The 21,235-nt window shown below is 46.3% G+C and overlaps 2 protein-coding genes across 2 annotated transcripts in view; both read right to left on the reverse strand.

Moving 5' to 3' along the window:
- Positions 1-21,235, reverse strand: part of LOC127632538 (guanine nucleotide-binding protein G(I)/G(S)/G(T) subunit beta-1-like) — a 285,363-nt gene that overhangs the window by 109,953 nt on the left and 154,175 nt on the right. The gene's annotated exons all lie outside the window — the stretch shown is intronic.
- LOC127632524 (GTPase IMAP family member 8-like) lies at positions 5,169-11,365 on the reverse strand. The gene is made up of 7 exons (XM_052111145.1): positions 11,217-11,365; positions 11,024-11,136; positions 7,433-8,104; positions 6,521-7,333; positions 6,381-6,443; positions 6,148-6,258; positions 5,169-5,987 (listed from the first exon to the last, which is right to left on the reverse strand). Exons 2-7 carry the CDS (start codon positions 11,109-11,111, stop codon positions 5,800-5,802), a joined length of 1,935 nt encoding a protein of 644 aa, XP_051967105.1. The 5' UTR covers positions 11,112-11,136; positions 11,217-11,365; the 3' UTR covers positions 5,169-5,799.

Genomic DNA, 21,235 nt, shown 5'->3' on the forward strand with positions numbered 1-21,235 from the left:
AGGAGATTATTTGGCCTGATGCTTCATCTGTATTCGCATCTTCAACCTCCAGTGTTTCATTTCAGGGCAATAATTCTAAGTCTAATACCATTCACTCTGCTGTATCCTCATCCAAAAGACAAGAAGCAGCTGCTGAGTATGCACATACACATGCTGTATTGAAGATTATGGGTGAGCAAGAAAGCCACCAAGCAGAACTGCAGAGAGGAAAGCCAGCCATTTGCTCAGAAGACCAACTTAGGTTGGAGCATAGTGAGTTATGGTGACCCAGGTGAATACTACGGTGATGCAATTGGAGTGAGTCACCGCATCATCGTAAAACAAGTCATGCCTGAAGTGAATGCAATGGTCCAGCTTAAAGGAAAAGTACACTATGTTTGCCATACCCAGGTCAGTGAAATGGTCACTCCAGATGACATAATTAAGATGTTGGAATCTGATTTCAGTTAGAGAGGTGGAGAAAAGACAACCTTCTCTCAAGAAGATCTTCACTTCTTGGCTAAACTGAAAGACGGAATCAGACAGAAGCAAGACGGTCATTTTGAAATGCCCTTACCATTCAAACAAGACAGACCAAATCTACCAAATAATAAATAATGTGCTGTTCAACGCCTAATGTCCTTGGAACGAAAGCTCAGGAGAGACCAGCAATACTGCACTGACTACTTGGGGTTTATGAAAGACATCATTGCTCGTGGTGACGCAGAAAAGGTCCCTGAAGAAGAGCTTGACAATGAACCAGTCTGGTATATTCCCCACCATGGCGTATACCACCCCCAAAAGCCTGGGAAGATACGAGTGGTTTTTGATTGCTCAGCAAGGTTCCAAGGAAAGTCACTGAATGACCAACTACTTACCGGTCCAGAGCTCACAAACACCTTGGTGGGAGTCCTTTGTAGGTTTCGTAAAGGCCCGATTGCCATCATGTGTGACGTGGAAAAAATGTTTCACCAGTTCCATGTAAGGCCTGAGCACCAAGACTACCTCAGGTTCTTATGGTGGGAGAACGGTGATCTAGAGTCTCCACCTTCAATTTTTCAGATGAAGGTCCACCTATTTGGGGCAGCCTCCTCACCTGGATGTGCCAATTTTGGACTGAAGCATCTAGCCGCTCAAGGTCAGGATAAATTTAACCCAAGCACTGTTAAGTTCATCCAAAGGAATTTTTATGTTGACGATGGATTGGTGTGCGCAACATCTGACGCTGAAGCAATCCATCTGATTAAGGAAGCGAGAGACCTTTGCAGCACAGGCAAGCTTAGACTACACAAATTTATATCCAATAGCAAGGAGGTATTGAAATCAATACCGAAGGGCGAGTGTGCTGAAAGTGTCAAAAATATGGATATGGTTTTGGGAGAGCCACTCATGGAAAGAGCTCTTGGCGTTCAATGGTGTGTATCCTCTGATGACTTCCAGTTCAGAGTGACTGTCAAGGAACACCCAAATACCAGAAGAGGAGTACTTTCTACAGTAGCTTCCATCTACGATCCATTGGGGTTCGTAGCGCCTTTTATTCTCCATGGAAAGCAGATCCTACAACAACTGTGTCGAGATAAAGTAACTTGGGATGAGCCACTCCCACAAGAGCTAAGAGCACAGTGGGAAATCTGGCAACAAGATCTTCGAAACTTATCTAATGTAAGGATCAGAAGGTGCTATATCCCAGATAACTTCAAGGATGTCAAGCAGTACGAACTTCACCACTTCTCGGATGCAAGTATCATCGGTTATGGGGAATGTACTTACCTCAGAGCAGTCGACATCAAGAGAGATGTTCACTGCATGCTAGTCATGGGAAAAGCACGGGTTGCTCCTACTAAGGTAACCACAGTGCCACAGCTTGAGTTGTCGGCTGCAGTTGTAGCAGCAAGAACAAGTGTTACGCTCAGAAATTAGCTTGAAATAGAGGGTCTTCAAGAACATTTTTGGACCGACTCAAAGGTCGTCCTCGGCTATATAAACAATGATGCCAGACGGTTTCATGTGTTTGTAGCGAACAGAGTCCAAAGAATCAAGTCCACTACAGATCCTGAACAATGGCACTTTGTAAGGTCTGAGGATAATCCTGCGGATCATGCGTCGAGAGGTCTCTCCGCAGATCAGCTTGTTGCTTCAAATTGGTTCACTGGCCCAGATTTCTTATGGGAAAGAGAGCTACCCAGAGGAGATGTTATGGTGGGAGAAGTCTATGATGATGATCCGGAACTTCGAAAGGCCCTGGTGCTCAACACCAAGGTGAGGGAGGAGAGGTCATTGTTAGACCGCCTTACAAATTTCTCTGACTGGAATAGAGCCGTCAAGGCTATTGCTCTTCTGAGACGCCATGTTAATAAATCAAGGGCATCAAAGATAAAGTAAGTGGAGCTACAAGTATTGAGGAAAGACAGGAAGCAGAGCTGTTTTATAATCAAGTTGGTTCAGAGGGAAGCATTCAGCAGTGAAATCAGAGGTATAAAGCAAGGCAAGGAAGTAAAACCCAAAGACAAAATAAACAAACTACACAAACTGAGTCCGTTTGTAGATGAGCATGGTGTGCTTAGGGTTGGAGGACGTTTGACAAGATCTGTTCTTCATCCGCATGTCAAGCATCCTGCCATTGTGCCAAATAAGAGTCATGTATCATCGTTGCTTATTAAGCACTACCATGAAAAGGTGCAACATCAAGGAAGAGGAATAACCGTAAATGAGTTGCGATCCAATGGAGTATGGGTCATAGGATGCAGCAGTGCAGTTTCCTCACATATTTACAAGTGCACAACATGCATGCTGTCGATGCGCCCAGGGGCAGGAATGCACAGCCGTGCAAACAGGAGAAAGCCGCTGTTGTGCGCCGTAGAATCCAACAGCATGCAGCAGAGGGATAGCAGGAACTCGGTGTGTACACGCAGCAGTTGCAGACACGACCATCGGCTCCAAAGAAATTTTCTGAATGAACTCCCGTATTTGCGCCGCTTAAATACCCGTATGTCCGGGGGCGGGACATGCAAATACTGGTTGCCAACTCTCATTGGCCTTTTTTCATAGTCCAGAGGTGAATATCGGCGCTCAAGAGAGACCCCTAGTGTCACTTCTCTGACACAACGTGGAGAGAGCGACAGAAGGGGAACTACTAGTTTGATCAAGGACATCTCTCTTTTTTCCGCTAAACATCTAGATAATTTTATTGCCCAGCTCTATTGATAACATTGCATTAATCTCTCACATCAACCCAATAACCTCATTGTTAGATAGCTAATTTACAGGCAACGTTATAGAAATAGAATTTAGTAAGCAGAAATATGAAATTTACCTCGATATGTTTCTTCATATTAGAGGCAGGATTAATGCTGATATCTGGCTTGAGCAAGTTAAACTTGCATGAGATGATCATGCAATTGGCCTTTTTCACTGCGAAAAGCCCTTCCAGGTGCGGCCGTGATGTTCAGGTGTTGAACTGCTTGAGGCATTCTCCAAAGTTGTAGCCAGATCTGCAGCTGCTGTTCAAGTATTCTATGTGTGATTTGATTGGATGGGAATCACGAGACTCTCTCTAGCCAATCTTGTTGATAGATAAAAATCAAATCAGGACAGGGAAGTAGCAAACACGGTGGGAAAATAGTGCAGTAAAAGTAGTTACAGCACTTAATGTACTCAAGTAAGAGTATACAATTTTAAAACTACTTAAAAAGTACAATTCCTGAGAAAAAACTACTTAATTACAGTAAGTGAATATTTGTAATTCATTACTTTACACCCCTGCCAAAATGTAAATATTATCATGCACTTTCTTAACTTTTCTTAACTTTTCCTCACTTAATAGTAAAAAAACTTCCCTGTTCTCTTTCTCTGGCTCTTGTTGTCTACACTGGTGATTGAAATCTCAGTACAAAAGGAAGGATTTATTTATTTTTTGCAAATATCACTCTATTTCACTATCATTAAAGGGCTTAATTGAACTTTTCTTCATTCAAACAGAGCATTTATGAGTACGATTGTTTCTTACAACACTACCATCAGGATATTTAAACAGAAACATTATTTCTTTATACCGGCCAATGATGATTCTGAGGTCAAACCTCCCATAATTCGCACCCTGTTTGTAATCAGTACCTGATAACAATTCAGAAGTAATCTACCCAGCACTGATCTTTGATGCCCACTGGAGAGTGCTGGCATTCTTCTGCTGAACTAGTGATTTGGAGAGCAGATTACCTCTGCTCTGCTGAAAAGGGTGATTCGTTTTGTTGGGACTTTTATTTTAATGTGTGCGATGAGGAGTAGGGCGTGGCCGGGCTGTGATGGTGTAAAGGCCAGTTCTTCTGGATATGTCAGTTCGTGAGAGCGAGAGATGCATGTGGCAGAGCAAGATAAAGGGGAGCCAGAGACACCGGTTCGGGAGAGATAGAGACAGATGCGGAAGCGGGAGAGTGAGATAAAGGGGAGCTGGAGATGCCAGTTCGGTAGAGAGAGAGAGAGAGATGCAAGTGCCAGCAGGAGAGCTAGATAAAGGGGAGCCGGAGATGCCAGTTTGGGAGAGAGAGACACATGCGGCAACAGGAGAGAGAGATAAAGGGGAGCTGGAGACAGCAGTTTGAGAGAGAGAGAGAGAGAGAGAGATGCGGCAGAGGGAGATAAAGAGGAGCCAGAGACACGAGTTTGGCAGAGAGAGAGAGAGAGAAAGAGACGTATGCAGCAGCAGGAGAGCGAGATAAAGGGGAGCTGGAGATGCCAGTTCGATAGAGAGAGAGATACTCGCATGATAGCGGGAGAGTGCGATAAAGGGGAGCTGGAGATGCCAGTTCAGGAGCTGGAGACGCACATGGAAGCAGGAGAGCGAGATAAAAGGGAGCCGAATACACCAGTTTGAAAGAGAGAGTTGCACGTGGCTGCGCGAGAGCTAGATAAAGGGGAGCTTTAGACGCCAGTTTGTGAGAGAGAGAGAGAGATGCATGCGCATGCTCTCTCCCGAACTAGCATCTCCGGCTCCCCTTTCTCTCATTGTCCCACTGATCAGCTGATTCAATGCCAGCCGTGCACCCTCACCCACCCACTGAAGAATTTTTTTTATTTTGCAAGTTTTTTTGTACACTGTTTTTCTTACATATTTAATAGTATAAAATGTATTTAAATTTACTTAACTTTATGACATAATATTGAATGAAGTGAGTAAATCAAAACATTCCAGATTACACAGTAACATTTATTAACATGTCTCACTACATTTAAGATTACGATTTTTAAGATTCAACTTTATTGTCATTGTGCAGAGTACAAGGTACAGAGCCAATGAAATGCAGTTGTTTTCACATATCCCAACTAAGCTGGGGTCAGAGTGCAGGGTCAGCCATGAAACAGCACCCCTGGAGGGGATAGGGTCAAGGGCCTTGCTCAAGGGCCCAACAGTAGTATCTTGGCAGTGCTGGGGCTTGAACCCCCGACCTTTCAGTCAGTAACCCAGAGCCTTAACCACTGAGCCACCACTGGCCCCATTTCAGCCATCTTTGATTTTAAATGGGAATGACAACTAGGCTGTGAGGAATAGACATAGTCTCTTCAATGGGTTGTACTGCCGTTTAAAGTGTTTTTTTTTTCATGGGCAAAACATTGATAAAATACCTGTCCAAGAACATTCAGTATACAAAGAACTCCAGACAATATGAGTTGTGTAAAATCAGATGTGATGCAGGAGCTTTATAAAGCTTTATACCATTCGTGCCATTGAAGAGACTGTAAGTCTATCCCTCACAGCCTCGTTTTCATTCCCATTAAAAATCAAACATGGCGTTAGAGGGAATTCCAGCTGAGCACAAGAACATGTCATCTGTTGAAGGCTATGATGTCTGTTGCTCTGAAGCAATTATTATCCTCTGATGTGTCTGTATTCTGTGGATCTTCTGCTGGATCACTGAGATTGGAGATTGTTTCATATCCAGATGTGCTGTATTCCTCACATCTTTGAAGCCACTTCCACACGTCAGCCCCTGGTATTTGGATCACATTCTCATCTGTAGATATTATGAATTCAAAAGAGTATATATGAGTGGCAGAGAATGGGATTTTGGCCTGATAAATAGTTGAATTACCCTGTGATTAAAGTTATGCCCATTCAGTTATCAGGCGGATAGTGGCTAAGAACATGTCTTTGCTGCCAGTTCAGTGACTCACCACTTGATGCTTTAGATGTCTGCAAAACCCTCCAGAACCCCTCCATTATTATAGATTCCCATCTGCTTCCTTCTCTCTCGATCTTATTCATGAGTTTTTCATCAACTGGCTCTTGCAATGAAAGAGTAACGTATTATTGATAACAGAGGACAAGAGGAACAAATACGACTCTTGAAACTAAAATCAGATAAATGGAAATGTGTTTTAAAGCACTCTACTTGAACACTACTTACTGATCTCCTGTTGATGTTTGCTGATCTGTGTTTCAGAAGGGTTATTTGATTCATCCTCTTTAACTGTAAATTAAACACAATATTACTGATATTGAAATAAGACAGATAACCTGCAGCTCATTTTGAGATTAATGACTTACATTCTGGGGGGTTTGGCAAACTTCTCTGACTTGCACATTCTAGACGTTCAGTGAAATCCTTCCCTAATTCTTTTGTCTTGTTTTTTATCTCCTTTAATCTGTTGTTCAACTCCTGATTTAGTAATTTCAGCACATGCTGTGGGTCCAGACTTATTTCCTCCTCTAAATCCAGATCTTGTTGTGTGTCGGTCTCATGAAGATTCATTTCTGCATCACAATGAGTGTCGAGACGGAACAAACAGTTTTCTGCCACCATCTGATCAATCTTCTGGAGCAGCTCTGTGACTTGAGCTCGATTCTTCATGTCTGTGTTGTCAAAGATGTGATATCTGTTCCCACATTTCTCAATCAGCCACTGGAGTGAGTCTCCTTCACTCTCAATGTGCTCCTCGATTGAGATGTCTGGAAATATATTGCCCCATGTGAACAAAACTATGGTGTGTCTCCACACATCCTCTCCGAGAGTAGTCATATTTTCATCGATGATTCTCTTTTGTTCTTGCTGAAACGAGGTGTCTGCAGTTATCACTAATATTATTGCATGGGGAAATTTCCCACTTTCTGAAATACTCTCTAGAATTGAGGTCCTCACAAACTCTGGATTGAATTTAGTCGGGAAATACTTCCACCAGCCTGGCGTGTCCAACACTGTTATCTTCCTTCCATTAACTTCACCAGAACCTTGTACGTATGTCTTGTTTTTTCCTGCTTTAAATGTGTCCTGATTCAAGATGGTGTTTCCTGTTAAACTTTTTCCAGAAAGGATCCAACCCACCAGTACAACTCTCAGCGATGGGAGTGATAACACATCTCCTTCAAGACAAAATAAGCGTATCAGGATTTATAAAGATATATTTAAAATAGCTAATAGCAAGCTTTTCTTTTATCTCAAATGTACACATGAATAATTACCTTTTTCTGTCAGCAGATCTCTTTTCTCCTGAACCTTTAATCGTCTAGCTTTTGCTTTCTCTTGGTTTTCGTCTCTCTTTCTCTGAATCTCGAGTAGCATGTCCTCATGAGTTGCAAAGTGTTTGCCATTGTTTACTGCCACAACACCATCAATCTTCACAAGCAGTTCTTCAACTCCATTTCCTTTATTTTCAATATCAAAAACTTGGTATCTGTCTCCACATCTCTGTATGATCTTTTGCAGATCTTCTCCTTGACTCTGTATGTGCTGCTCAATGGATTCTTCATTCAGAGAAATTGTTTGTGTAAAGAGCACTATGATGTGTGACCAGATTCTCTCTCCAAAGAGATTCAGATGTTCCTCAATGCTGATTCTGTGTTCTTGAGTAAAAGGCAAACTGAGATCAATAACCAGCAGAAAAACATGAGGTCCTGGAGGACACTTGAAGACACTGCACACCAGTTCCTGTTTGACAACTTCTGGTGAGTCTTTCACACCATACTCCTTCCACCAGCAGGGAGTGTTAATCAGAGTGATCTTTCTTCCATTCACTTCACCGTCTCTCCTCACAGACGTCATGAAGTATTCATCAGACTTGACTTCATCTCCTAAAATACTGTTAATCACTGATGCTTTCTCAAAGCGCTGGGATCCCAAAACAACTGCTCTTACTTCAAAAAATAAATAAAAAAAGATTGGGAAGAGAAAAGATGATTAAATTAAAATATAAAATGAATGAAGAAAACTATCAAGATAATTTTGATAGAAATGAAAACTGTCCTATACAGTATATGACACCCCAGTGTCCCTTTTAAATTCTTGAATATGTTAAATCAATGTGACAGATAAACAAACCAACAGCCCAATTCTTGTTATCCAACAAGAATGATACATTTCCTGGAACTATGTTCTGAATGTAAATGGCTAATTTTCAAAACATTCACAATTAAATAATTCACAAATAACAAAAAAAATATAAAGAGTCAAGCAATTTACTTCCTGTTCATTTTACAGGAGACATGTTACACATGTAAAGCATCATGATCTCAAACGACTGTGACATTTGACATCTTGACCATTAAATTGACCTTTCTCCATTCTTCGAAGTCTTGCCTTCTTTTTTGTTTTCCAAATGAAGTCTTTGATACCTTGCTAAAAAACGAAACCAGTACAAACACATGATGGAAAATATGGCAGCTGAACTTCCTGGAACACAAGTGAAAGAGACAGGTCCCAGTGCCAGTGTTTGCTGCAGCTTCAAATGAGGGGGTCTTTGAGTGTTTTTGGAAGAGAGAGGGAGGGTTGTGGAATTGCACACACAGAACTGATACCAGACACTAGCCAGGTGTCTGTTATTACACTAAAGATGAAGCAGTGTCACTATTTGACCACTTGATTTACAAAGATTATTTTACTGTTGAGGAGTCGCAGAGCAAAAACTTTACTGTGCAAAGTAAACTGCTTTCCAAAACTAAATATCCTATCCTCTGTCAAATCTAAAAAGTATCAGGAGGTGTGCGTGCATGATTTCTCCACTTCACATTGCATATGTAAACAACTCCTGACAAACTCCTCCCATAAGAAGTGTCTTATAAACAAACATATTTGAGCATTTCATTGATGGAGGGCCTACAGCTCTATCCCTGTGGAAGCCAAGAATAAAAAACAGAAAAAAAATAACCAATCAAAAAAATATAAGCATGAATAAGTAAACCAATTTATAAAAATTACATTTTATTTATCGCTTTGTATTAGTCCTAGTGGATTATGCAACGCGATACCCGGAAGCAGTGCCTCTGAGCAACATCTCAGCACGTAGTGTTGCAGGGGCACGCTTCAAAATATTCAAGGCACAACTTTTATGTCACGAACACTACACGAGCTTTACGAACTATTGGGTACTCTTGGGAACAAGAACAACTGGGCTGGACCAATCACTTTGGGATTCCTCTATTACCCCATATCAAGCATCGCATCCAATTCTTCCCGAACTACTTTCTTTTTGTGTTCGGGCAGGCGATGGGGCGGCTACGTACCACCACTCCCGGCTCGGTCTCGATGTGGTGCTGGATGAGGTTCGTACGACCCGGTAGAGGGGAAAAAACATCCGCAAACTCCTTTTTGAGTTGACACGGTGAGAGGTGGTCCCCGCAAGGGCTGTTAGGATTGTGTTTTTTGTTTACCTCCGGTCCAAGCTCCGCCCTCTCTGGAACTACCGTAGCCAACGTCACAGGGACCACCTCCTTCCACAATTTCAGGAGGTTGAGATTATATATCTGACGTGCGCCCCCTCTATCGGTTCTTTTTACCTCATAATCGAGATCCCCCACTCGTTGTGTGACCTCAAAGGGTCCTTGCCACTTGGAGAGTAATTTAGAGCTCGATGTTGGGAGCAATACGAGCCTCTTAAATTCCCTTAGCTGAGCACCCCTGTCATACAGACAGCGTTGGCATTCTTGGGCTTGGAGCAAATTCTCCTGTGTTAATTGCCCCAGTGAGTTTTGCTCGAAGATCAAGAACGTACTGGATTTCATTCTTACTATTAGAAGGTCCCTCCTCCCAAGCTTCACAGATGACGTCAAGCACTCCACGCGGGCGCCGCCCATACAGCAGCTCTAATGGGGGAATCCCTGTGGAGGCTTGCGGGACCTCTCGTACTGCGAATAACAGGGGGTTGAGGCACTTATCCCAATTCCTAGCATCTTCGTGCACAAACTTACGAATCATATTCTTAAGAGTTTTGTTAAATCGCTCCACCAGGCCATCTGTCTGCGGATGGTAAATGCTAGGATTGTTATTTTTATTTTATTTATTTATTTTTTGCAGTTATTTATTTACAGTAACACACCCACCCACTATTTGGGATAACGAACAGTTTTGCCTACTCTATACAGTAACATTTTAAAATAAATAACTAAATACAAGACAACATTACCAACAAATAATTATAGATGAACACTTCCTGGACACCACTTCAGTAAATGAATATCAGTGTCTTTCTCATTTTTTTCCTAGCTGGGAATGGACAGGATTTCCTCCTATTGAACCAATATAGACTAGATAGTCTTATTAGTATTGTAGTGCCATACCTTAAATATGGACTATATACACAAATCAACTGCTTGTGGAAGTGAAAGAGACAAACTACTAAGCAGAAAGAATAGTTCATTTCTTCATAAAATTGTATGTTTATATTTCAATAAATATAACAACAGTATTTATGAAAAATAAAACGAAGTGTTATGTTAAAGCAGTAATGTAAAGTGGAATTTAAAAGATATGCAGACAGTTGAGGTACTTTTTTTGAAACATTAAAAATGCTCTAGTGTGTTTGCTCTTTGACTTTGAATACACATTTCTTTACTTTTACTTTAGTATTTAGCTAGTCAGCTTCTGACGCAACGTCAGTGTGAATGCAAATTCAAAGTGTTTGACAGTCTCGACGCGTCAACGGCGCTCACGCTCTTTTGAACTCAGAATAAACCAGTAAATGATATATCCCAAAATGATGCTGATCGACAGAACAGCGCCCAGTTTATTTTTAGAATACATTACAATCACTCCAAAATAGATGATGACAACTCACATACCTGCATCACGAGCTGCACTTTCTTTGCCTGTCTGTTTAGCCTTTCGCTTGTAAGCCCTCGAAGGATTTGTTCGTTTCAGCGGCATCATAAGTCACTGACTTAAAATCAGTCAGCTGCAGAAAAGTTTAATTTTTAGCGATATAATTACTATATGATTCCCAGATGTAGTTTGTAACAGCATTTGAGAGCTTACCAAACTGCCCATTGGAGCTAGATTGAGTCATGATAAAATCTCCTCCTGTTTTCTCTTGTTGAAAGGGGGAAAACTAAAATGATAACATTCCAAAACAATCAGACCTGAAGAAAGCTACAAGACTAACAAAAATACTGTTGTGCGTGAAGCATTTCCACAACACAAGAACTTTATTGCAGCTGATAGTGAAACGTGACTCTTTTAGTCTTGAGACTCTCAATTCAAACCACAGAAAATAGGAACTTAAAATTCAAAATCTAGTCAGCTAGTTTTCATATATATAATTTAGTTACTGAAACTACTTCAGCTCACTTGTTTTTCCACCACAAAAACAAGTTCCACGCGGATTTATGAAACAGAAACCATTTAGGTTTTAGAAAAAGTTTCTCCATTTTCTCTCTGTACTGTCGATTGTTTTGTGGCCTCTGGTAGCACACATAATGTACTGTTGATAATTGGGTCCACAGCCATTAAAATCCCCAAAAATTATTCTGTTTCAATCAGAAGAAGTTTTCAAGGTTGTGTACATATGTTGCTATAGCTTGGGTGGCGTTTCCAGCAGGCGAATATACATAAGCACCAGAGCAAGTTGCCCAAACTCGCTGGAAAAGTACTTTGGCCTGAAAGTCACATCTTTATAAAGAAGCCTTTCCGCCCCTGTGTAGTTCCTGGATGCGGTAGAGTGCTCTCCGCTTCAGGCAGCCACAGGCGTTGTCTTGTGTGTCTGGGTTGCGATCACACCGAGGCAGCATTTGTGGATGGTTCAGGTTCGCACTGCGAGAGCATGAATGTGGTAACGTTGTGGTCGCGGTTCGTTTTCAATAGAAAGCATGCCACTCCAGCCGCCCCCCTTATTGCTCATTCTTCCCACAGTATTTAGGATGATGCAGCTAGCGAAGGAGGAAATCTGGGGACAGCAGCCAGTGCAGCTCCGCCGGGTGTGCCCCCTCGGACCACCCGCCCCCCTGGCATGCTCGTTGACTCCCGTCCGTGCTCGAGGCAACAGTGGCTCGCCTCATAGCCAGGCTGAGGCTGACGCGCAGATGTCCGATATGCTTGCCCGGGCCGCCGCCAGCGTGGTGCTGGACTGGAACCCTCCGTCCTCCCCACAGCCATCGCAGTTGGATGACTGGTTCCTGGGGGCTCCGCGCCGCTCACAGCATTATGAGCTGACGTCTGCATGGAGGGCACCCCTTTCCACACGTCACAAAGCCACTCGCTCATCCGCTCAGCGGAGGAATTCGCCGACCCAATCCACTGCGGGTACTGAAATCTACCCTGAACTGGAATAGGTGCTCCACAGGTCGGGACTCCTGCGTGGACTCCTCCTGTGTGTATTTTCCGTGGGATGGTCCCCTTACGAGTGGACCCGCCTCTCCCTTAGGCAATTCCAGCTGCCCTCCTGTCGCCGTGTTGTAGCAGCTCCCCCCTTCTTGAGGCTGGATCTACCGCCGCACCATTTTTCCTCATGTGACCTGAGTGGCCCATGTGATGTATTTCGCCACTTTTACCTCCCCGTCTCTGGGCAGGTGTGGTCTTTTCCCCCTGAAAGAATAGGAAACTGGGAAAGACCCCCTTCCCACGATGCGTGTAAGGGCCCCAGCCGTTTGGCGGTATGCGAGAAACATAGAGAGAAAAGAGGCCCGTCTAGGCTCGGCCCGTTTAGGGTAACCAGAAGGATTCTGATGACTTTTATTGGGCATTAGGGAAGGGTACGTGCAGCCTGACACAACTGGTCGCCTTTGCCCATAAAATACCTGCCCGCTCTTGTGTCAGCAGTACACGTACACGGCTAAGCACATGGCGGGATTTAAATTGGACCCCTAGTGTCGCTTCCTCAACACAATGTTGACGTGAGCAACAGACGGGGAACATCTAGGTGTAAAGCCCCTCCTTAGAGCTCCCAAGCATTCATGAGATGGACCACCCAAGGGACGAGATGTTCGCACAGGAGCTGGTAGCCAGACCACTCCTTCCCCCGGTGTAGGGCCGGGAGGATAATCCTTGTTTTCCTTATTTTCATTTAGCCGGTGCACGCAAATGCCGTTCTCACGGTGCTCCAGCATCAAACTCTTACAGGCAAATGGCACTATGGACATAGAAACTTCACCTCCACACCCACGACTGTACAACGTACACAACCCCAGCCGGCCGTCCGGTTCTGATGAGTCCAGAGGACGCCTCACTAGGACCTCCTCCTTAGTCACTAACCTGTCCCCAGCAAGGTACGCAGTACAAGGTAAATGCTTTGAGCCTTTTCTCAGCACACATGCCTCAGGACGCAACTTTGCCTCCCGACACAACACTACCTGCAAAGCCCCACCAGGTACATCAAAAGTGATGTCGCCTTAGTGCCCCTCACGCAGAGCTTGGACGTGTGGCTTATGCTTTCCAACCCATTGCACTGGCTGGCCAGGACCATCCGACTCGGCTAAGCGATTCAGTTCACCAGACGCCCACTCCGTTTCAGCGGCATCCGCCCCACTTCGGTGCATGGCGAAAAAGATGCTAAAAGACTTTTACAAAAGATGCTATAGAGCCTGTCCCTCCAGCCGAGATGGAGAAGGGTTTCTACAGCCCTCACTTCATCGTACCCAAAAAAGGAGGGGGGTTTAGGCCAATGTTGGACCTGAGAGTTCTCAACCGGGCTCTGCGCAAACTCACATTCAAGATGCTCATGCAAAAACACATTCTAACATGCGTCCAGCATCAAGATTGGTTCGCAGCGGTAGACCTGAAGACCTGAACTTTCAAGTCTCGATTTTGCCCTGACACCGACCCTTTCTTCGGTTCGCGTTTGAGGGCCAGGCGTACCAGTACAAGGTCATCCCTCGGGCCTGTCCCCGTCCCCTCGCATATTCACGAAGGTCACAGAGGCCGTCCCTGCACCGCTAAGGGAAGTGGACATCCGCATACTCAACCTCGACGACTAGCTGATTTGTGTGCTCACAGGGACCAGGTCCTCAGGCACCTCAGCCGTTTAGGGCTTCAGGTCAACTGGGAAAAGAGCAAGCTCTCCTCGGTTCTGAGCATCTCTTTTCTTGGCATGTTGTTTGTCTCAATGATAGCGCGCTTCACAAATGAGTGCACACAGTCAATGCTGAAGGAAGGAAGGACCTTCTTTCTCAGGGACAGGGCACCCTCTGGAACCCGCGCCCAGACCTCTGGAACTTCCACGTCTGGCCCCTGGACGGGATGTGTAAGATCTGAGTGACCTACCACCTGCAGTCGTAGACACGATCAACCAAGCCAGAGCACCCTCCACCAGGCAACTTTATGCCCTGAAGTGGTGCTTGTTCGTGAATTGGTGTTCTTCCCAAGCCGAAGACCCGCAGAGATACGCAGTCTGTCCAAGCCTGTTCCCCTCCTGGGATCACTCAGTGGTCCTCTCGGGCCTTCAGAGACCCCCCTTCGAGCCGCTTGACTCAGTTGAGCTCAAGACCCTCTCCCTGAAGATGGGCCTCCAGATAGCGCTAGCTTCTATCAAGAGGGTTTGGGACCTGCATGCGTTCTCTGTCAGTGACACCTGCCTGGAGTTCAGTCCGGCACATACTCACATTATCCTGAGGCCACGACTGGGCTACGTGCCCAAGGTTCCTACGACCCCCTTCAGGGATCAGGTTGTGAACCTGCAAGCGCTGCCCCGGGAGGAGGCAGATCCCAGCCCTTTCTTTGCTGTGTCTGGTACGTGCTTTGCATACCTATTTGGATAGCACGCAGAGCTTTAGATGTTCTGAGCAGCTCTTTGTCTGCTTTGGTGGATGGCGGAAATGGAACACCATCCCCAAACAGAGGTTAGCTCACTGGATCTTTGACGCCATTGGCTTACCAGACCCAGGCCATGCCCGCCCCCTTGTGGGTTCAAGCACACTCGACGAGAAGTGTGGTATCCTCATGGGCACTGGCCAACAGTACCTTCCTAGAAAACATCTACAGAGCAGCGGGCTGGGCAACAGCCAATACCTTAGAGTCTCGTCCCGTGTTTTGTCAAGTCCGAGCCGGTAGAACTCGGTAATGCAGAGCGCCCTTCACCAAGTTGATCCAGTGCGCCTTCTCTCCCAGGTTAGCCACTAAGCATCGCTTCCTTGATCTTCTTCCTCCATAGCCTTCTGGCTTGCGAATTCAGTGGAGCAATTTGCGACCAGACCCACTACGAGCCACAAGTCTTAATTCCCTCTTCAGGCAACTCCCTTCCACTGTCAACTCCCCTATTGGCGGACACACGTCTCCCTTGGGCAGTCCCACTGCCACCGGTCGACGTGATTGTAGAGCTCCTCCCTCATCAGGCAGGACCTAACACCGCGCCGCTCCTACGTACAGCTTCCAAAACCCATGTGGCGTATTAGCCACATGTCACCTACCCCTAGACTGGGCAGGATGTGGCCTCCACAGGGTCGTTTCCCCCTGAAAGAATAGGATTGGAAAAGACTGCCTTCCCCGACGCATTTCATAGCGTTAAGATAGATAGAACCTGTTCCTCCCTCAGTGGTGCTGGTGAATCTATGGTCTGTATATGACATCTTTTCTGTGGGCATTGGGGAGGGTTATGTGCAGCCTATACAGTTGCTTCTAGCACGCAGTAGCCTGCTTGCACCTGTGTCAGAAGTTAACGTACCACGGTCTAGTGCATGGTGCTTTTGAACAGGACCCCTTGTGTCACTTCATTCGACACAATTTCGAGTGAGTGACAGAAGGGGAACATCATGGTTACTGATTTAACCTCCGTTCCCTGAGGGAGGGAACGAGACATTGTGTCCCTTCTGCCACGACACTAGACCTACCACTGTAAACAGCCGTACCATATTCTTGGCTCCTCAGTGCAAGAACCTGACTGACAGACGCCCGCCCGCTTCCCTTTATACCTGTTTGTCCAGGGGCGGGACATGCAAATTCTGTCTACCAATTTCTCATTGGTCTTTTCTCAAGTTAAGAGGTACGCGAAGCTCCCAGGGATGATCCCTTGTGTCACTTCATTCGACACAACATCTCGTTCCCTCAGGGAATGGAGGGTACAACAGTAACGTCTCGGGTTACATGTGTAACCCTTGTTCCCTGAAAAAAGCAGAACGAGATGCTGCACTGCTAAGCGCTACGGGGAACAACCCTAGTTGTGACCGAGCTGAATAATGTGTGCAACACGTCAATGAACATTGACTGGAATTTATAGCCTCGGCTGATGTAATCATTAGATGCACCTGCGGCCAGGCTATAAATGGATACGTCACCAGGTGTCATCAGATACTTCTTTTTGAAGAGCAGTCCTGGGACGTCCCAGTGCGGCAAAGCAGCGCAGCATCTCGTTCCGCTTTTTTCAGGGAACAAGTGTTACACATGTAACCCGAGACGTTCCGTTTACAAAAAGCTTCACTACGATGCTGCGCTGCTAAGCACTACGGGGAATGCAATACCCACGCCGCCACACTTGGGGCTGTCCGGATCCCTACGGTTGTGCAGTGTACTCACAAAAACGCGAGAGGTCTCAGACATGAGCTTGAGATGTCGACTCAAGGGCATAAGAGCCCGGACTAGCATAAACATCTAAACCATTACATTTTGATGAATGTGTGCGGATAGGACCCTATCGCAACACAAACTTGTCATAAAAACTGATGAATGTGAGCGGAGAGGACCAGCCTGCCGCATCACAAACTTGTTCAGGCATGAGCTGAGATGTCGACTCAAGGGCATAAGAGCCCGGAGTAGCAAAGCATCTAACCCATAAAGTTCGATGAATGTGTGCGAAGAGAACCCTATCGCAACACAAACTTGTCATAAAAACTGATGAATGTGAGCGGAGAGGACCAGCCTGCCGCATCACAAACTTGTTCAGGTATGAGCTGAGATGTTGACTCAAGGGCATAAGAGCCTGGAGTGCAGAACATCCAAACTAAAAAAGTCCAATGAATGTGTGCGGAGAGGACAACCTGCCGCATCACAAACTTGTTAAGGCATGGGCTGAGATGTCGACTCAAGGACATAAGAGTCCGGAGTAGCAAAGCATCTAGCCCATAAAGTTCGATGAATGTGTGCGAAGAGAACCCTATCGCAACACAAACTTGTCATAAAAACTGATGAATGTGAGTGGAGAGGACCAGATTGCCACATCACAAACTTGTCCAGATATGAGCTTGAGATGTCGACTCAAGGGCATAAGAGCCCGGAGTGGCAGAACATCCAAACTATAAAAATCTAATGAATGTGTGCGGAGAGGACAACCTGCCGCATCACAAACTTGCTGCAGAGGGAGACCTCTCGCCAAGGTTTTAGAGGAGGAGAGCCCTCTGGTAGAGTGCGCCCTAAAACCAACAGGCGAAGCTTGACCGCACGCCTCGTAGGCCCAGGCAATAATGAGGATGCCTCTTTGAGGGCACCCCGCTGTAACAAAGACTCAGGTAGGCTGGGATCCATAAGCAGTGTTTTATTGAAACTCACATATATATGCAGGCATTGGTCAGGCAATGGGGAATCAGGGCAAACGTAGGCAGAGCAGGAGCGTTGTGAGGGAAGCAGGATGTCAGGGCAGGCAGCAATGGGCAATAACGAAGAGACAGGCAAGGTTCAGGTAGGCAGGCAGTAATCAATCGTAGTCAACAGGGAAAGCAAGGTCAGTTGGCAGATAATCAAACAGGAATGGTAGTAGAACGCTCAGTAGTGTAGCCGGAACAAACAAGACTTCGCAGTGAGTGTGTCACTGCGTGAAGCTTAAACAGAGGGAGCTGGGATGGGAATCAGCTGTGAATTTAATCAAGCCCGGTATGTGGGTGCATGGGTGATTAGTACTCAGGTGAATCAGATCTCCGGTGGCCGATCGTGGAGGCGCTCTCGAAAGCGTTCGTGACAGAGCCCCCCTCCTGTGAGCGGCTCCTGAAGCGAGGACCTGGTCGACGCCGGGGTCGACCTCGAGGGCGGAGGGCCGGTCTCTCTGGATGGAGTCTGTGGAATTCGGTGATGAGGTTGGGGTCGAGGATGTCATCGGCTCCGACCCAGGACCTCTCCTCCGGACCGTACCCCTCCCAGTCCACTAGGTATTGGACTCGACCCCGTAAACGTCTGGAGTCCAGCAGTGTTCGCACCAGGAAAGCTTCCTCGCCGCCCACGATGATGGGGGGGCGGGGTTCATCTCCTCCTCCGATCTCGGGACACCGGCGGGTTTGAGTAGGGAGACATGGAAGGTGGGAGAGATGCGGTAGTTAGCGGGCAGTTGCAGACGGAATGATACAGCATTGATTCGTTTGAGGATTTTGAAGGGACCCACATACCTGGGACTGAGCTTTCTGCAGGGGAGGCGAAGACGTAGATCTCTGGTGGAGAGCCAAACCCACTGACCTGGGAAGTAGTCAGGACCGGGCCGGCGGCGCCGATCTGCCTGCTCCTTGGTTCGATTCACGGTCCGTTGGAGGTGGACGTGAGCTTGGTCCCACACTGCTTCGCTGTGCTGGAGCCAGTCGTTGACTGCCGGAACCTCTGATGGCTCGCCGGACCAGGGGAACAGAGGAGGTTGGTACCCCAGGATGCACTGGAACGGGGTGAGGTTTCTTGCGGGTTTCAGGAGGGAATTCTGGGCGTACTCGGCCCATGGGAGGAAGCGGCTCCAATCGGCCTGGTCGTGATGGCAATAGGTGCGGAGAAACCTGGTGATTTCTTGGTTCAGGCGCTCCGTCTGACCGTTGGACTGGGGGTGGTACCCTGAGGTAAGGCTGACGTTGATGTTCAGCAGTCAGAAGAAGGCTCGCCATACCCTGGAGGTAAACTGGGGTCCACGGTCTGAAACAATGTCCTCGGGTAGTGAGGTTAGTAGTGAAGTGAGTTTAATGGGGACTATAAAACAGGAAGTGGTGAGAGGGGAGGTGGTGAGTTGACACACCTCGGCCTGTGGAGGGCGTCGCGGGCAGTAGGTGCGTAGATGCCCCGCTTGACCGCAGTAGAGGCAGAGGTTGTGCGAGAGGCGGCGTTCCTTCTCTTCATGAGAGAGATGGGTCCGACCGACCTGCATAGGTTCGGGTTCCTCGTGGAACGAGCGAGTCGGAGCTGCCGGCGCGGACCACCGGGTTGGCCTCCTGGAGCGGATGAGGTTGTCAAGGCGTATGGCGAGAGTGATGAATTGGTCAAGGGACATACCTTCGTCGCGGCAGGCCAGTTCAGACTGAAGCTCGGCACTCAGACCTTGTCGAAAGTGGAGCTTGAGGGGGCTTTCTGGCCAGCCGGTCTGCGTAGCGAGAGTGCGGAAGGAAAGCGCGTAGTCCGCTGCCGTGCGATTACCCTGACGCAGGGCTACCAGCTGTTCGTCCGGGCTCTTGCCACTCTCGGGGTGATCAAAGACTGTGGTCAGGCTGCCCATGAAGGATTCGTAGGTTGACTGGGCGAAACCCTGGTTGGTCCAGATTGCGGTAGCCCAATCGAGAGCTCGGCTCGTGAGCACGGAACTTACGAAGAGGATCTTACTCTCATCGGTCGGGTAAAGCGCCGGTTGTTGGGAGAGGAAGACCGAGCACTGCATGAGGAATCCCTTGCATTTTGAGGGCGTACCGTCAAACTTCTCGGGGTGTGCGAGGCGAAGTCTTCTGTAACAAAGACTCAGGTAGGCTGGGATCCATAAGCAGTGTTTTATTGAAACTCACATATATATGCAGGCATTGGTCAGGCAATGGGGAATCAGGGCAAACGAAGGCAGAGCAGGAGCGTTGTGAGGGAAGCAGGATGTCAGGGCAGGCAGCAATGGGCAATAACAAAGAGACAGGCAAGGTTCAGGTAGGCAGGCAGTAATCAATCGTAGTCAACAGGGAAAGCAAGGTCAGTAGGCAGATAATCAAACAGGAATGGTAGTAGAACGCTCAGTAGTGTAGCCGGAACAAACAAGACTTCGCAGTGAGTGTGTCACTGCGTGAAGCTTAAATAGAGGGAGCTGGGATGGGAATCAGCTGTGAATTTAATCAAGCCCGGTATGTGGGTGCATGGGTGATTAGTACTCAGGTGAATCAGATCTCCGGTGGCCGATCGCGGAGGCGCTCTCGAAAGCGTTCGTGACACCCGCCCACCAAGCCGTGGCAAACCGCAGTGGCCACATAGAACCTGGCAGTGGCAAGGCAAGTGCCCGCTGACTGTTCTTTCTACAGAAAATCCAGAACTGAAGCAAACTGGCAGTTAGCTGGTTCTGTAATATGAACTTTAGTAGAAGGAAACGCATGCAGGCGCATTTGTGCTATGTATGCGTCACCATGATCAAGTGCTAGGGAGGGAGCCCTAGCACTTGAAATGGTCTCATAATGAAGCAGGGCCGACTGCTTCATTTTCTCTGGCGGTTGCCTCCGTCTAATGGACCGGCTGGCGGCAAGACGCTTTACAAGGATTTCTACTCTCAAAATCGACCAGCCATGTTGGCTATTATTATTTTTTGCTCCAAAGCCATTAGGGTTTATAACAGATTCTTGACTCTTGATTCCATGATAAGGTCCGTGAGTCAGAGAGGTTGTTTACATTTCTTTGATTGATGCACATTTGAGACATGCACCAATAAACCAAAAATAATTCCTTTTGTAAAACTTACTTGGCAATAAATATCTTTCTGATTCTGATTAGGTTTTAAAATAGATATTTAATTCATGGGATGAACAATTTAGCAGAATAAATTGATGAAGTTAGACTTTTCACCAATGCCTGACAATGCCAAAATCTTGGTTATACTTTATATTATTTTTATTAATTTGCAACCATGGTAATATCTATCATAAACATGAAAATCCCTGTTTTGACGTGAAGGATAAACGCAATGAAAAAGCTAAATTATCCTCTGGTTTCACAGTTGCGCAGAAATTTCGTTTATGTCTTTACATTTTTTCCAACCTCGATTTTTTTAGTTATTTGACCTTTTACAGGTAAGGGATTCATTTGCAATTATGACCTGTACAAATGTTTAAGAAAGTGTTAAAGTCCCTGTAAAGGCAATAAAAAAAAAAAATCTAAACACATTATAAATGTTAAAAATGTTTTGCTAAAACACATTACAAAGACTGTGAACTGTG

Source organism: Xyrauchen texanus, chromosome 39, assembly GCF_025860055.1.
Source record: "Xyrauchen texanus isolate HMW12.3.18 chromosome 39, RBS_HiC_50CHRs, whole genome shotgun sequence".
Lineage (NCBI taxonomy): Eukaryota > Metazoa > Chordata > Actinopteri > Cypriniformes > Catostomidae > Xyrauchen > Xyrauchen texanus.